Source organism: Podarcis raffonei, chromosome 14 (assembly GCF_027172205.1).
Source record: "Podarcis raffonei isolate rPodRaf1 chromosome 14, rPodRaf1.pri, whole genome shotgun sequence".
Taxonomy (NCBI): Eukaryota; Metazoa; Chordata; class Lepidosauria; order Squamata; family Lacertidae; genus Podarcis; species Podarcis raffonei.
Window position 1 is genome coordinate 5,472,417 of NC_070615.1, and position 17,707 is coordinate 5,490,123.

General features: G+C 45.2%; 1 protein-coding gene across 1 annotated transcript in view; it reads left to right on the plus strand.

Moving 5' to 3' along the window:
• Window positions 1-17,707, plus strand: part of MYO1E (myosin IE) — a 102,123-nt gene that overhangs the window by 50,314 nt on the left and 34,102 nt on the right. Inside the window, exons 7-12 of the mRNA XM_053364261.1 lie at window positions 2,149-2,280; window positions 2,905-3,039; window positions 5,101-5,233; window positions 6,796-6,992; window positions 12,687-12,767; window positions 13,783-13,869. Coding sequence (XP_053220236.1) covers window positions 2,149-2,280; window positions 2,905-3,039; window positions 5,101-5,233; window positions 6,796-6,992; window positions 12,687-12,767; window positions 13,783-13,869 — 765 coding nt within the window. The remainder of the gene's footprint in view (window positions 1-2,148; window positions 2,281-2,904; window positions 3,040-5,100; window positions 5,234-6,795; window positions 6,993-12,686; window positions 12,768-13,782; window positions 13,870-17,707) is intronic.

The following is a 17,707-nucleotide window of genomic DNA, read 5'->3' on the forward strand; positions in this document are numbered from 1 at the left end:
TGTTAAACTCATCGGCAGTAGGGTTTAACAGAGGGGTGGGGATATGCTTCACACAACCTGCAGGAGGGAGAAGGGAAAAGTGCTTCTTGACCCCACTCCACTAAGCCTTGCTTCAGACAGTGTTGGCTAGCTGATGGGAGGATGGGAGCTCGCATCCACCCCATGACATGGGTCTGTGTGTGGTTGGCAAGTGGAGCGAGCAGAGGCAGAGTCCCTAGGGCAGGTGTTGCATTACGCTCTGTGTGCGCACATTTTGATGTTTTCTTAGTCTTAAGCTTAAGCAGTCTGTAGGCTTAAAAAATGCCCAGGGTCACACAAATGAATTGTGAATTGAACTGCAAATTAATCTTTCATAATCCAAATTCATTTTTAGAGTGGGTGAACTGGAACTTGAGAAAATTCATTTGCAAAATGAACTTCCCAAGCACTTTTTCCTCCTTGTGTGAGTGGGAGGGATATTCAAAGAGAAGAAGGCCTGGAGATTCTGTGCAACCTTTCTTTGGAGGGGATTCCCTTCACTCTCTGTGATTCAGATCAGCTTGCTTTTCTAAACTGCTGATTCAGGACTGCTTTCTCTGTGCTTCATATCAACCAAGAAATGGAGTAACAGAATTCCCCCCCCCCAATGTGTTGAGGATATTGGTAGAACAGTGTGCAAAGAACACTTCCTTTCCTGCACTCATGCCGAGGAGAGAGAGAGAGAGAGAGAGAGAGAGAGAGAGAGAGAGTGAGTTTGAAGGGGGAAGAGGTGCAAATGTTTGTGCCTTCTTTGTTCTGGAAGCATGAAGGAATATTTCTTCTTTGGGTTAGGACAGACAGAGTAGGGTTTCCCACCCTCTGCAATGTTGAAGGTGATATGATAAGTGTCATTGTACATTGTATGTACACTCATTTCGCCCCCCCACCTCATTCTTGTCTCTGGTCTAATAGGTTTTATTTGTTTTGTCAAGGAAGTTGCAGAAATAAAAAAATTACATACTCAATAACATAACACAATAAAATCATGCAGCACAGTTAACTAAAAAGTTGCCTGGGCAGAAGGCCTTCTCCGTAGTGGTACCCGTCCAGTGGACTGCCCTCCCATCAGATGTCAAGGAGATATAACTCTGAGGTCTTCTAAATCTGAAGGCAGCCCTGTATAGGGAAGTTTTTACGTTTGATGTATGACTGTATTGGGGCAACCCAGTCAGATAGGTGGGGTACAAAGATGATGATGATGGTGATGATGATCATAACATACAGGCAAAATCTTTGCATTCAAAGGCCTGCTGAAAGAGGCAAGCCCTTAGCTTTTTAGCACCTTTAACCATCTTAAATGTTTAGGAAACCTGGAAACCTGTTTGACCACAGTCAGAAAAGCAGTTTCTTCGGGTTCCTCCAGTTAATGAAATAAGGCAGGAGACTACAAGGGAGAGAGACTTTTTGCTGGTGGCCCAAGTTTCTCCTTAGCGGACTGTACATTGGTTTTAAATCGTTTTAGCTGTTGTGTCTTAGCCTGATTCTAGTTGCTTGTTTTCTACTATTGTGATATATTTTATTTTAGTTTCTGTGTGCTTCTAATAAATTGAGTTGTGTATTTATTGTTTACGTAAACCACACAGATGAAGTAAATAAATAAGGAGAGAGGGTCTCAAGGGTGTGGAAGAATAAAGGTTTAATGATGCATTTTGAGGGGAATATATATATTGGGGGACCTCAACTGTGCTGGGTAAGCAGATGAATCCGGTCTCTCCCTCTATCCCTGTTACTTGTGATTTCCCTGTCCACTGTCATGCCACCATTAATCCAAAACAAAAAAACAAACAAACCCCAGTTCTAGTCCCCCCTCCATTCTAGCCCAAGACCTCACATGGAAAGCTCTTGGAAGAATGCATACCATGCATAAAATTATTATCAGTCCTTTTTCCCCTAGAAAAATAGGTGCCATGAACTTGTTACAGTAAGTGCCACACTTTTTAACAACAACAACAACAACAACGAGTTGCCGGTACTATGTACCCTTGAGTACCCCCTGAAAAAACCCCTGCACTGATTGTTATTATTATGCAACTTAAACCTTGCCTGCAACCAGTTGGCAAGGCCTAGTGTCATTGAGGCTAGTGTTTACTTCATCCACTTCCAGCAGTCTGCATCCTTTATGTCTTGCAGGGAAAATATTTTGAAATCCAGTTTAGTCCAGGTGGGGAACCAGATGGAGGCAAAATATCCAACTTCCTGCTGGAGAAGTCACGGGTGGTCATGAGGAATCCTGGGGAAAGGAGCTTCCACATTTTCTATCAGGTTAGCTACCTTTCGAGGAGGTTTGTGTTAGGCCTTTGGTTTTCTGTTGGAGTTTCTTTTGGGGGGCAGAGATGGGGGCCCTCTTTGGAATGTTGGGCACAATCCATGTCACAAGAATCTATTTTTGAGTAAGCCCCTTTGTAATGAGCAGGAACTGCCCCTGTTTGTTTCCATATGTTAGGGGCCGGGAACCTTTCTTCAGTCTGAAAGCTGTGTTCTTTAGTGCAGCATCTCCTGGGGCAGTGATGTGGAGCCTCCAGCAGAAGTCCTAATTTGGCTGAAGAGGCCAGTTTTCCCCAAGCCACATCCACCTGCCCGACTGGTAAAAGTAGCCACAGGCTGATAAAGATACGGCTCCCAGCTGAAAGTGGGGTTTGCAGGTGCTGCTGACCAGCCCTGCCCACCTGTAAAAAATGGCCTGCAGGAGTTGGAGGATCCACTTCTCCATCATTCTTCTAAGGGGCTACATGATTGTGGTGGGTGGGGCCAGAGATAAAGTGGGTGGAGCAATAGATGTGATTCTAACCTTTGTACAATCAGCTTCATTCCAGCCACACAAAGGTCAGAAGCTTCTCTACTGACTGGGACTATTACTGGGACTATTTTCTGCTCTTTATCCTGCAGATGATTGAAGGTGCCTCCACTGAGCAGAAATCCAGCCTCGGCATCACCAGCATGGACTATTACCACTACTTAAGCCTCTCAGGATCCTACAAAGTGGAGGATATTAATGACAAATCTGATTTCCAGGAAACTTTGGTAAATTCTTCACCATCTTACTACCTCTCCCCTCAAAAACTTTTCAGTTTAAGTAAAAACAATAACATTTCTGCTTGTACAGCAATTACAATGCATGTGAGATTGAAAACTATTTTGCACATTTTTTCCATATAAAACCTTAGAGCCCCCAAACAGATTATGGGCCACTGACAAGCAGTAACTGAAGACCAAGGGGAGTGGGGGCAGCCTTGGGGAGTTGTGAAGGCTGGAGGAGCCCCATTCCCCAGCCACTGGAAACCCCTTTTCAGGCTCTTCAGCCAAGGATAGTAGCAATTTGCTTTTTTATTTAAAAAGCAGGGGAAAGAGGTGTGCATTCCTTTATTATGTGCAGTGGTCTGTTTGACTCTCACTGTTTCGTCATGTGAAGAAGGCACCAGAATCTCCCCTGTGAGTTGCCCATGGCAGGCTAAGATAGGTAATGGCAGAGAAACTGCAATTTCACGGAAGGTACTTTTTGGGGTCTTCCCATTGACTGGATACACACTGAGGAACTCCCCCTGAAGCACAGCCCCAAAATTATCTGACATATGGCACACAAAAGGAATATGCCACTGGCAGGAAATTGCAATATAAACCTGGTTTTAACTATAACAAAACAGACAAGCTTTTGCCAAGAGGCAGTAAAAAATATTGGCCTGTAAAGTTTACAGTTAGTGGGACTCTTGAGTAGGGGAGGCAGGACAGCGGCTTTATTATTCCATTTTCAAGGGCGATTCAGAATTGACTCAGATGCAAGGAAAAGCACACAAGTGAGCTGTGGTTTACCTTTCTCCATTTTAGATATAATATGGGGAGGAGGGATGGGGGCATGGATTTTGGCTTGCTGTGAGATCCCTGAGCTCCAGATGACTTCCAAATTTTATGGATCTTGCAAGAGGCAAATTCAGCAGATTCTGCTTTATAAGAGATGTATGAGTTGATGTTTGTACTGTGCTGTGCATGTACATTTTGACACTTGAGACATATAGTTTTAGGACCCACCTTATTTCTGTGATTGTAAGTTGTTTCAGACTTTTTTTTACTGTGTTTTAATGCTGTAGCTTGCCTTGGCATCTTAGAGTGATACTGCCCTTCATCTGCAGATTTCAAGGTAGTTTACAACATGAAAATACAGTATAAAAGTACAAATACATGAGAAAATCAAGAACAAAACAAACCAATAACCCCCCCCTCACCCTCCCTCAACCCCCCTTGCACAAACACATTTAAAGGGGGCATAGGATGCTAATTCTCATCCTAGGCTTTTCCAGCTGAATCCTGCTCCCTTACCTACCCCATTCTCTGGACTGCCATTGCTCCTACAAATTTCTGTGCTGTTTGCAAAGCCTGCACTGTTTCCTCCTCCTGGTAGTCTATGTGGACAGATGTGCATTGCTGCACTTTGACAACCTTTGCTAATAATACTGTAATAGTAATTGATAATACATCATGCTTTCTAGTGGCCAAGGGTATTTTGGCAAACAAAGCAGGTCTCTCCTAAGGGACTTATAAGAGCCCAGGAGGAAGTGGCAGCTGTAGAGGAGAGAAAGCAAAGACAGAAGAGTTATTCCATTGTCCTATCCCACTCTAGAAATGAGGACTGTTGGGAGCTCCTTGCTAGATCAGGCCAGGGGACCCTCTAGACCAAGGGTAGCAAATCGTCATTACATGTGAACTTGGGCTGTGTTTCAGTTGGGATAGGAGACTGAGGATTTAACATGAAGCGTTTGTGGGAAAGGTGAGTTCTGAGGAGGGATTTGAAGGTTAAAAGAGTGGTACCATTCCATTAGTTGCTATAGCATGGTTGTTAATGGAAGGCAATTCAAATGGCACCTCTGTGAAGAGGTGCAAGCTCACCTCTCCCTCAGCCTCTGCTAGGATAATGATACCAGGCTACCTCACAGGGCTGTTGCAAGGATTGCTGCAAGATAACATTTTGAATGCTATAAATGTGATGCAGAAATACTACTAGAATTTTGCACAAAAGGCATTTGGTTATTAAGGTGGGCTTTTAATTCATCCATTGCTTTTTTTAAATAAGAAAAACCTTAATTTTTGCAGCATGCCATGAATGTGATTGGGATCTTTGCTGAGGAGCAGGCTTTGGTGCTGCAGATCGTGGCTGGAGTCCTTCACCTGGGCAACATCAGCTTCAAAGAAGTCGGCAACTATGCAGCTGTGGAGAGCGAGGAGTGTAGGTGGTCCCTGTGGATTACCAGAGCATTGAGATTTGAATGTGAGGCAGAGATGCCAAGGGGGGGAAAGCTAGTTGGGTCAGGGCATGCTCAGGCACTTTGATATAAGGGTCATGGTGGCACATCCCATTTCGCTGCTTGAGGCAAAGTGGGAAGTGCCGCCCTGTCTACAGTGCCCCGTTGCCCCTGCCAAAGCATCCCTTACCTAGGTTGCATGGCACTGCTGAAAAGTAATGATGGTGACAGCTGGTTGCAGCAAGATCTCATGATATTTTGCTGATACTGGGGCCACTTCTCCACCACCAGTGGAAGCAGAGGTGCAGGCAGGGTCCTATGGGGGGGGGTGCCGCCCAAGGCGGCTGCTTCACCTCACCTCGTGGGTGGGCTGGCCCTGGTAAGGATGGACCCAGGGGACATGATGGGCTATTAATTTGGGGAAATAAATTAAGGTGTCTTTATTTAGGGATGATTTAGGGATTAATGAATGGGGGAATTGGATTGATGTGGAACAGGATCTGTTGGAAATTACTGGGGATAAATGAATGGAACGTGTGGTGCAAATTTATTGAAGGAATTACTTAGGGCAATTTGGGTAGGAAATTAATTCCCCTGCTGCCTGTGACTAAATTTGCATTTGTACATATAAACTAGCATTTGCAAATCTGTGCCTGTTTTCCTTTTCCAGATCAAGTGTGTAGGCTGTGATCTAGAGGTGCCTCCATGTTCAGAGGAGACTCATGAACACTTAGTGATTTTCCCATTCTCCTACCCTGACCCCCAAAGCATTGTGCCCAGAATAAGTGGAAAGCCTGATGCATGGGCTGCAAATACTGGAGAGTTTTCATATGCAAGCCCCAGTGATGGTCCTGGGGTTTGGATTTGAGGGCGTCCTTGGGCAAGGTGTTGTCAGTGGACCCTTTCCTTTGTGCCACTTGACAGTTTGCTGGCCTCTCCCTCTGGGCCCTATCCGTACCATCTCCCAGAGGGAAAGGACTGCTTCTGGCCTTGCACTGGCTTGCTCCCTTCGACGGGCAGGTGAACTGCCAGGAACACTTAAGAATAAGGGATAGTAAAGCCAGGAGGCTGCAGGGGTTCAGCTGTGGGCCCCCAACAATGCTGCTAGCTGATGCCTGCCCTGCCCAGTGAAACAGCTCCACTCTTGTGCAGCACCCTATATTTTTCCATGCGGCTTGTGTAGGAAGATTCCCACCTCTTTTGTTAAACCACTTACGAAGGTTTTGCAAGAGGATTCTCCACCTTGCCTGATGAGCCTTCCACCACCTCTATTGTTTCTTGGGAAACCTGATAAGAACAAGCTCACTAGTTCAGGAATGGAAGAGGAGCGGAGACCCTACAAGAATGTAAAGCCTATTTTCTCAGCAGAAGGCTCTCCAAAACTTTAGAGAATCGGTTGATAAGCATGTTTTACTACTACACCTTTGTGGGCTGCTTTGTTGGATACAGCATCACTTATTTTGATTCTGCTTTGGGGTTGCCGTCAGCTTGGCTAACCTTGCCGTCATTGTAAATGTTCTATTTATGTGTTTGTTATTTCTTGCAGTCTTGGCGTTTCCGGCTTTCCTCCTGGGAATTAACCAGGGCCGACTCAAGGAGAAGCTGACCAGCAGGCAGATGGACAGCAAGTGGGGGGGCAAATCGGAATCCATCAACGTGACCCTCAATGTAGAGCAAGCCTGCTACACCAGGGATGCCTTAGCCAAAGCCCTTCACGCCAGAGTGTTTGATTACTTGGTGGATGTAGGTGTGACAATTCAAGGTTTTTTTGGGGGGGCGGGGTTGTTGTTTTTGGTTTTGGTACCATACTCAGGTGGTTGACTTGACTCAAAAATTGTGGTCTTTATCGTAAACATAGGCACCAACTCATAGGGACGGCAGCTTCTTCAGCCCCCTCAATAATTGTTGGCAGGGGGCTGAGCTCCCCCAATGTTGAGCAGGCATAGGAGGCCAAGTGTGGAGCCATGCGCGGCACAGCATCAGTGGCCAGCTCCTGAGCATCAGAGAGGAGCTGCCAGCAATTGAAGCTGCGGTGTGCTGGGTTCTGGGCTCCTAGCCTCCTCCTGATGCAAACGCGTGCATGACGTAAGAGGAGCGCTGTCACAGAGCCGACAGGCAGAGCAGGTCATTTACAGGTCAGAGAGAAATGAGGCGAACTTGCAGTTAGTTTCTTTATTAAGGAAATTAAAAAAAATACAATGAGGCTCATAAAGGCAAAATCCTCTAATGAAGCTGTTGTGTGAACTGGCATGAAGCCCCTGCTTTGCTCTCTGGCCTTCTGAGTCAGGGCTCCTCCCTTTGTGGTCCAGAAGTCTCTCTCTCTGTGCCTGCCTGGCTTGTTGCTCAGCAAATGGTCGCTTTCTAGGAGTAAGGGGCTGGAGAGCCGCTAACAGAGAAGCTGTCAGGATGGATCACCCTTTGATCACCTCTGTCAAAGCCTGCATCCAAACTGGAAGCCTCATCACCTTGCCCTGTGCTGGGCCACCTGCCTCTTCTGCCTCTTCATTATCCCTCAAGCTTCCTGCTTCTAATATCTCTCGGCTTGTCCCCTCCTCTGAGGTGTGACAGGTACCCCCCCTCCAGGATCTTAGTCATCATCTTCTGTGCCTTCCTTGGGGGTCGCGGAGTTCTTTTGGTGTGTGTCTTCTACCACTCTTTCTCATCCAGCCAGTCCCTAACACACACGTGTGATGTCGCACATTGGGCCCCCTCAGTCTTGGGCCCAAGTCAGTGCCTCTGATCCTAAGGACTAATCCTTTGTTGCAAAACTTCCCCAAATCTGAAAATACTGTTCAGGACTGCAGCCTGTTCCACATACTACTAGAATTGGATAACCTGTGGTCCTCCAGATGTTGTTGGACTCCAACTCGTTCCTGAAAATTAAAAAAACATTTTAACATCTTGGCAGCTCCTGTCAGCCCCATCCAGCATGGCTGATGATCAGCAATGATAGGACCACAGTCCATATTGAAGGTCACAGGTTAGCTGCTCATGATGAACACACACAGACACTTGAAAAAACAAAACAAAAAAGTTTGCCTCATAGAATAATAGAATCATAGAGTTGGAAGGGACCAAGGGTCACCTAGTCCAACCCCCTGCAATGCAGGAATCTTAGGTAAAGCATCCATGACAGGTGGCCATCCAACCTCTGCTTAAAAACCTCCAAGGAAGGAAAGTCCACAACCTCCCAAGGGAGATCATTCCACTGCCAAACAGCTCTTACTGTCAGAAAGTTTTTTGAATGTTTAGTCTAAATCGCCTTTCTTGTAACTTGAAGCCATTGGTTCGAGTCCTACCCTCCAGAGCAGGAGAAAACAAGCATGCTCCCTCTTCCACGTGACAGCCCTTAAGATATTTGAAGATGGTTATCATATCTCCTCTCAGTATCCTCTTTTCCAGGTTAAACATACCCAGCTCCTTCAAGTGCTCCTCATAAGGCTTTGTTTCCAGAACTCGATCATCTTGGTTGCCCTCTTGTGCACACTTTCCAGCTTGTCAATATCCTCCTTAAACTGTGGTGCCCAGGTGTTCATCTTATATTTGTACATCTGTTTCTTCCTGCCTAAGTGCAGAACCTTACAATTGTCCCTATTGGAATTAATTTTGTTAGTTTGGGCCCAACTCCAGTCTGTTAAAGTCATCTCCTCAATTCCTTCATCCATTTATAAAGATGTTGAACAGGAGGCCCAGGACGGAGCCCTGCGCATCCCACTTACCACTTTTTCCCAGGATGACGATGAACCATTAATGATAACTCTTTGGGTTTGGTCAATCAACCAGCTACAAATTCACCTAACAGTTACCTTGTTCAGTCCACATTTTGCCAGCTTCCTCACAAAAATATCATGGGAGGCTTTGTGAAAAGCCTTACAGAAATAAAGATACACTATGTCCACAGCACCCCCCCCCCCGACCCGAAAAGCTCGTAATTCAGTCAGAAAAAGAAATCAGGTTCGTCTGACATGACTTGTTTTTGAGAGACCTATCTTAGTAATCACAGTGCTCACAGGTCAACTTTTGAATTGTCTGTTCTAGGACCTTCTTGGTATCAGTGTCAAGCTCACCAGCTGGTAGTTACCTGGGTCTTCCTTTCCCCCCTTTTTGAATATGGGGACATTTGCCTGTCTCCAGTCTGTAGGGACCTCACCTGTTCTCCATCAATACTCAAAGATCATAGATAGGATCTATGAGATTACACCTGCAAGCTCCTTTAGTACACTTGGATGCAGTTTGTCAGGCCCTGGAGATTTTAATTCATTTAAAGTAGCTAGGTGTTTCCTTACTACCTCTTTTCCTATCTTGGGCTGCAGGATCCCAAGCTCCCTCCTTACATCATTTATTCTGTTATCACCAGGTTGGGCATCACTTTCCTTTGGGATGAAGACAGAGGCAAAGTAGGTGTTGCGTAGTTCTGCCTTCTCTCTATCACCCAATAGCATTTCTCTGTCTTCTGCATGCAGAGAATCTCCCACTTGCTGGTTCTTCCTCTTACTTTCGACATAGCCAAAGAATTATTATTATTATTATTATTATTATTATTATTATTATTATTATTATTATTAACTCTCTTGCAAGCCTGAGCTCATTCTGAAACAGAAGTGGGGAACATTTTTCAGTCCAAGGGCCACATTTCCTTTTGGGTAGCTTTCCAGATGCCACACGTTAGTAAGGGGGGTGGGCAGAGGCAACGGGGCAAAGCAGCAGATGCGATTCTTTTCTTTGTACACTTGACTACATTCCAGCCACATAAAAGCCAAAGGTTTACACAGGCAACACATGTAAACACCTCCAGGCAGGCAGGCAGCAGGCATCACCCCAAATCAAAGACACATTTCAGCCAAGGGAAAGCCCTTGGGGAGGATGGGTCAGTTGGGGTGTGGCTTGGGGAGAGTCCCAAGGGGTGGACAGAGAGCTGCATTCAGCTCTGAAGGCTGAACTCCTCTAGCCCTGTGCTAAAACCTTAAAGCTGGCATGAGGTGTGTGTGCAAAGCAGGAGAAGCTGAAAGAAAAACATTAAAAAGAGCAGAACTGCAGGAGATGAATATGCCAGCACCTGTCTTTTAAAGGGCCAGAATGTTCTGCTGAATCCCATGTGGAAGGATTTCTAATGAGCATGGCTCACGGCTGCTATCATGTGGCTTTTCTGTAATGCGTGTTTTGAAGCTGGTAATTTTCTCCCTTCTGCCTCTGCTTCCCTGTCTATTTGTGGATCTCTATTCCTCTTCTTGTCTTGGGGAAGCTCCCTGAGTCAGAGAGTCTGCCCACTCACGTCGGGGGGGGGGGGGCGCAAGGCCCTCACTGTATGGCAGGTGCTACTTTGCATGCTGATGATCCAGGTTCAGTCCTGGTACCTCCAGTTTCAAAAAGCACCTCAGGTCACAAGTGACCACCTCCTGAGACCTAGGAGATTTATAACATATGAAAAATCCAAATTTGTTTATTTGGTACATTTATATCTGGCCTTTATTCTGAGCAGCTCAAGAAGGCATGCATCAATTCTCCCACTGACCCATGCATTTTATCTTCACAACAGCCCTGTTGGGTAAGTCAGACTCAGAGACAGTGACTGGGCCAAAGACTCAGTGAGTTTGTGCCTGTGTGAGGATTTGAACCCAAGTCTGCTCAGTCCTAGTCTGATGTTCTTGTTGTCACTTGTTAATGCACATACAGAAGTACTTCCTTCCAATCTGGCCTGTAGTGGGTGGCCATCCTATTGTATGGTGGTTTCAAAAAGAACAATAATCCTAACACACCAAGAAGCAACACAATGACTGTAGGATTGCCTCTGTTTTCACTTTTTGCTTTACCAGATTGTTTCCTGGACCTTTTTTTATAGCAGCTCAGTTTACAAGCATCACTGGGTGATAATAGCCATCTCAGTGCCATGAAATCCTCACCTGCTGACCCATAGATGAAGTTGTTGTTCAAAGTTCAAGAACAGGCGAGCGTGCTTTTTTCCTCTTCCCTTTTTCTGGTTGCTTGGCAACCATTAATATACTGTGTCCAGGATGTGGGTTTCTGCAATTGCTTTTCACGAATCTGTTCAATGAATTTATCTATTACTTGCTTTAATGCAAAATACTATATACTCTCAATCGCCTTTCCATGCTCCAGGTCATGGATTTCTTCACAGGTATATATGTCCTTTACATATAATGCCACTCCTCCTCCATTCCTGTTTGGTCTATTCCTTTTGAACAAGTTATACCCCTCAGTTCCTACATTTCAGTCATGAGTCTCATCCCACCAGGTTTCAGCAATGCCTAGCAGGTCATATTTGCCATCCTGTACTAAAAGCTCCAATTCTTCTTGCTTGTTTCCCATACTCTGTGCATTTGTGTAGAGACAACTGAAACCATGAGTTGTCCCCTCCAGCTGCTTCCTTCCTGTAGTTTTTTTGCCCTTTAGCAGGTTTCTAAAGCACCACCTCAGTTTCCTGTGCATCAATGAAGCTATTATCCCCAGTGCCAGGTGCTCTTCTGTCATCTGTAATGTTGTCTCCCTTTCCCTCGAGATTTAGTTTAAAGCTCTCCTGATCAGGTTCTTGAGACTCTTAGCAAGCAGAATCTTGCCAACTGCTGTGACGTGCAGCCTATCTTTCGCTAGAAGTCCTTCCTCAAGGAAGCAGAGACCGTGATCCAAATCCTTCCTGATGACACCACCTGCGCAATCAGTGGTTTATTTCAAGTAAACCACTCTCCCTGGACCACGACCTTCAACAGGAAGGAATGATGAAAAGACTACCTGTGCCCCAGTTATCTTCAGCTCCCTGCCCAGCGTCTCATAGTCCATTGCTATGTGTTGCAGGCTGTGTGTGGCAGTATTGTTTGTACCCATATGGTTCATAAGGAAGGGGTAGTGGCCAGTGGTTACTTTGGTAACTTGAGGCCAGGGCTCAGGTTAACTCTTTCATGCATGCAAGTCTAAGTCAATATTACAACATACTTGTATTTTTTTTCTCTCCAGCTGTCCAGCAAACAATAATCCTGATGCCAGAGAGAGGGAGGGAGGGAGGGGGCTGGGGCAGGGGTTTCTTTGTTTCCTCTGGTGAGACAACCAGCTGCATGCTGTTTGTGCTGCTGAGAGACTGGACAAGTGGAGATGCCCCAGAGAGTCTCCTTCTTGCCTTTCAGTGCAGTATCACAGAAGAAGATGAAGCAGATGGGGTTCAGATACCAGCCTTCCCCAACTGGTTGCACACCTGGGGTTTGGCACTACAGCTGCCATCAGCTCCAGCATGATCTGGCTGTGATGGTTGGGACAGGTGGAAGTTGTCATTCACAACATCTGGAGGGGACCAGGCTGGGGAAGGCTGCCTTAAATGTTTTTTTAAAAAATTATGCAACTCATTCATTCATTCATTAAATTCTTAGTCCTTTTTTCATCAAATACTTAGTCCTTTAGACAAGTCTGTATTTTTCTTTTTTTTATTAGTCAATTAATAAGGCTATGGAGAAGGATCACGAAGAATATAACATTGGTGTCTTGGACATCTACGGCTTTGAAATATTTCAGGTAATGACTTAAAGCATTATTTCAGTGACAGCAAAAATACCCCTGTTTTTCTGCCTGGTTTGGGCAACCTGTGGTGCTCCAAGTGTTGCTGGACTCCCAGCGCCCAATACCTTCAGCGTCCAACATGGCCAGTGGCCAGAGGTTGATGTGATTTGCAGTCCAGCAGCTCCTGAAGAGCCATGACTTCCCAGCCACTGTACAAAGGAGAAGGAAATTCACCTCCTTTGGCACAAATTAAATTCTACTGCATACTGCCCTGAAATCCATTTTTGGATGAAAGATGGGAGGGGGGTGAGAGTGAGTGAGAGAGAGAGAGAGAGATTAAACTAAAGCAGTTTTATCTCACTCTCACTCCCAGAGGGACCTACAGATGGAATTAATTAGATGGCTCCTTGTTCTCAGCCTTACAATTTAAAGGCTGTGACACAAAAAGAAATAATTTGGAGGGAAGAGGAAAGAGGCAAACAGTGTTATTTCTTAGTTACAGAGTTCTGAAATGGGAAGAGTTCAAGAAGTGGAGCCAAAATTTGCTAGTTTTTAGCAGAGTGGAAAGAGTGGCCACACAGTCCCATTTCTCTCTCTCCTATAGTCTGGTGGAAAGGCTGTCAAAAAATTTAAATTTAGTTTAATTTTCATAAAGTTGCAAAATTTATTCCCTGCACCCAGAGTACATGAATGGAAACCTCTGGGATAAAGTTGGGACATACATATTACTTCCTATAATTGGAAACAAATATAATGTAAAACAAAAATGCTTCGTATAATGCAGGGTTTGAATGAACTTGTGTAAGTTGTTCTAGGAACAATAATGGTTCCCTTAATGAAAACTCAAGTCTTGGAAAGAGCTTTGGAGAATCTAGGCTACTGTCTTCTCTGCTGAGGTTTACAGTGCAAATGTAAAAACCAGCTGTTAAACTTACTGAAAATATATTGCAAAAATAATCAGGATTGACCTAATTGGTAAAAGGGGTGTTTTTATGAAGCTAATGTTTTGATAGCTTGTTTTCTCTCCCAGAAAAACGGGTTCGAACAGTTTTGCATCAATTTTGTTAATGAAAAGCTGCAGCAGATCTTCATTGAATTGACGCTGAAGGCAGAGCAGGTAAAAAAATACCAGTTTGTGTTGTTTTTTTGTACAGATATCCACAAAACTGCCTTCCCCTTTTCAAATGTGGCCTGGCTTTTTGGGTGATAGCTATTTAAAATTTGTCTGGCAAGTATATTTGAGAGAAAACAGTTGTGGGTTTGCTAGTACAATTTTGGAAAGTAATGCAGCCGCAGTTGTAAGCAGATTTTATCATCTGACATGGTGACCCAAGAGTGAGTCTCAGCAGAGAGAACAGCCATCCTGTCAGCTGACTGCCTCGTGGATGCTGACTTGCTGCCACAGATGGCTGGCTTACATTTGTGTTGGATAGGGCTGTCAAGTGAAAATGGGGGAATATCTGCTTTCTCCATTTCCTACCAACCTGTCTCTTTGAAAGAGAAGGGGAAGGGGTTTGTGTTTCCCCTGCTACCAACCAGTATGAAGAGCCGGTACATTTGTTTGTTGGTTGGTTTGTTTTGTTTTGATTTATTACATTTCTATGCCACTTTTCATTCAAATGAATCCCAAAGTGGCTTACAAACAATAAATAAGAATAACATGATAGACTATAATAGAACATCACAAATACAACATAAATTATATAGAATAATTAACAAATAATCAGTGAAACAATTACAATTTGAAAAACACTATTAACAAAGCAACAACAAAAATAAGCTAAACATCACAATAAAAGCAAAAGTCATACTAAATGAATAACAAATCAATACAACATTTATAATCTATAAAACAATATTAACAAAATAGGAGTCAAAAAATAAACTAAGCACTGTTAAGTTCTTGCACACGCTCCCATGACTCATAATCTTTCAATCTATTTAGCTCATACTATTTCAATCTATTTAGCTTGGAATACTCATGTGTGTAATGCCTGTGGCAGCAACTCCCTTCTGAAGGTTCCTTGGGCAGGAGCTGGGACAGCACAGGTGAAACCAGCCACCCCCTGATGGCAAATAGAGTATTTTGCCCCCTAAGTACTACAGGGAAGCAACAGAGCTCATTTATCCCTTCGAATATTTGGACTGTGATACTGAGTGGGGCAACTGAGCTTAGACCTCAGAGTGTGTGGTCTGCTTGGTTACTTGGAACAACTTTGTCAAGTAGTTTTCTAAAGTCGGGGTGACTAACCCAAGAGCCTTCATCACACACAGGAAATTTATCTCCCTTGCTCCTGGACCCCACAAATTTTGGTAGATGTTGATGAAAACAAACGTTTTTTAAAACCAGACAGGGATGGAACGATTTTAAAAAACCCACGTCCAGTGTCTTAATGGGGGGGGGGAGAGAAGTCACTCCCTCCCCGATCACCAGATTTATCAGTTGATGATAACCTCAGCTGGTCTGTATGTAAGTGCAAAGGTGGACTCACCCACTTTTGGCCACACACACTCCTGGCAAGCAGCCCCTGGATGGTTGGCCAAGGGTGAACGTGGCCTTTGAGCCAAAGAGAAAGGCTAGTCACCCCTGAATTAAAGGAACTTGGAGTAAAAACCCTATGAAATGTATAATTTAACATCCTCCACTTAAAATTAGTAATTGTTGAATCAGGGCTTAGACTTGTAGGCTGTTTCCAGCATCAGTGGTGACTCAGCCTGGTTTTCCTTCCTCTGAATAGCACCCATGATCTATGATTTATGGAAAGGTCTCTAGGACAAGCAAGCTCCAGCTCCAGCCCTTCATATTTTAGAAATTAAACTCTGTCATACACACACCAGCATCTTCACCTTCCTTGTTTTGAAACACTTGGAGTGACAACTGCTTTGGTATCAAAATCCGCAACAACTAGGCAGGACCCCAGTGTCTTATCTCACACAGATCATAATTTTAATTACAGTAGGCCAAAAACATATGTGGGAGTTACTGCCCCCCCCAATGCAACCATCGCTACCTGTCTGAAGCCGGCGCACTGAGCAGGTGAGATCTCAGGAGCCTTGCAGGACCTTCCAGAGTCCTCATGCAACCATCACAGAGCCTGGAAAGGACTTAAAAACACTTTCTGCAGCAGAAAACCTGGCACTGAAAGAGCTTTTTAAGCCCTCTGGGCTCTGGGAAGGTTATATGAGGGCAGTCTCCCACCCTCTTTCCATTCATTCATTCATCTGTTGATGACGCATGCAAAGCTGTGATCACGTAGGTTTGGGGCCTGGTCTTCAAAACCACCACAGTGTCATGGGCTGGCCAAATCAGGACAATACAGATGAAGGGTTTGTCAGGGACCTGGGGGAGGGCTCTAACTTGTTGTGGAGGACTTTGCCGGAATTGGGGCAGCCTCATAGTAAGGATCCAGCTGGGGACATTCCTTCAACCTGCTCTCTTGCCTTACTCATCTCTGCAATGAGAGCTGAAGCCCACCTTTCTCTCCATCTCCATCTCCATCTCCGTCTCCCCCTCCACAGTGGTCAGAGCCCTTCTCTGGCACTTCCACAGTGCTTGCCTCACCACCTACCCAGGCGCCGTCAGACACTGAAAGGAGCCCTGCCTCTCCAGAGGGGGGTGTTCTGCTGGTGTTGTCTGCCTCTCAAGGGGCAGAGACACTTCCCCCACCACCTAGATCCAGGAGGCGCCAGAGGAGGAGAGAACAGATGGCTCCGCCAACTAGGCTTACTGAGAGATTGCAGAAACGCTCGCTGTACTAAGTTGAGCCCACCCTGTTCCTATATATAGGATAGCAAGGGGGTGTATCCGTGTCAGATCAGCATCCAAAGCTTTGGGAGTTACTTTGCCTGACTTTGTTGTAGCTGAATCTAGGATTAATTATGTGGCTTAAGACAGCAATTTGTTTATGTACCGCAGAAATCTAAGCATGAAATCCTTTGGAGAGTATTCTTCAAGTCTTCATTCTCGATGAATAGGAATCAGGACAGATAGCAATTGCCTCAGTTTGTAGATACTGGGCAGACCCAGGGCAAAAAGTCTAAGCCCAAAGGCTGTTCCTGAGTGTTGGGGTGTCCAGAATGGAACGCCTGGTGCCCCTTCCTATTTCATGCATCCTTTGGCTCAGGCCCAAGAACGCACTCCTGATATAGGTCTAAGTTTGTAAATAACAACTCAGCTGGTCCCTTGTGGCAAGTAAGGTCCTCCCCACCTGCCCCACACCAAACTCTGTAAAGATTGTAGCTTTTCCTATTTGGCCACAAATGGAAGCATGACTGGGAAAACATGTTAATCATTTGTGTGCCCTTCTCACAGCAGATTGAAATGGTTCCAGTTTTCCCTCCTGAAACAATTCCTCAAAGAAATTCCAGTGACTTTTGTGTTACACAAGTACCACTCAACACTGTGGGAGGAATTCAGTCTCGAGCTAAAACAAATGGTCTGTCAGCACCCGCATTTCTGCTTGCTTGACAGAATGTCCTCCCCTTTCCTCCCTCTCTGGCTGCTCTGGGGTTTCCTATGACCTCCCAGAGTGGGTGGGGAGAAGAGGGGGAAGCCCCATTGCATTAGTGCAGACGCCTTTGCACTGGCTTCTGCTAGTGGAGCTCTTTAGCTCAATCTGGCCCTGTATATTCAAAACTGGGTCTTTCCCATAGGGAACAGGCAGCTTTTTGACACCTGGCACTTTGGGAGTTTTGTAAATGAGACAGTTTCTACAGGTGCTGCTTCTACAGCACAAAAATGTGACAAGCTGCTGTCAGTGAATAAATTCTCTGTAGCTATCTCTGGAGCAGAAGCCCTAATGCAGTGTTTCCCAACCTTTTTCCGGTCGTGGCCCCCTTCCAACCTTGTTTCCTTCCTGTGGCCCCCCATGGGTGTAGCCAAGGGGGGCAGGGGAGCAGCTGCCCCCCAAATAAGTAAAAATCAATACAAATGTGAGGTTCTGCTCCGCCCAAAG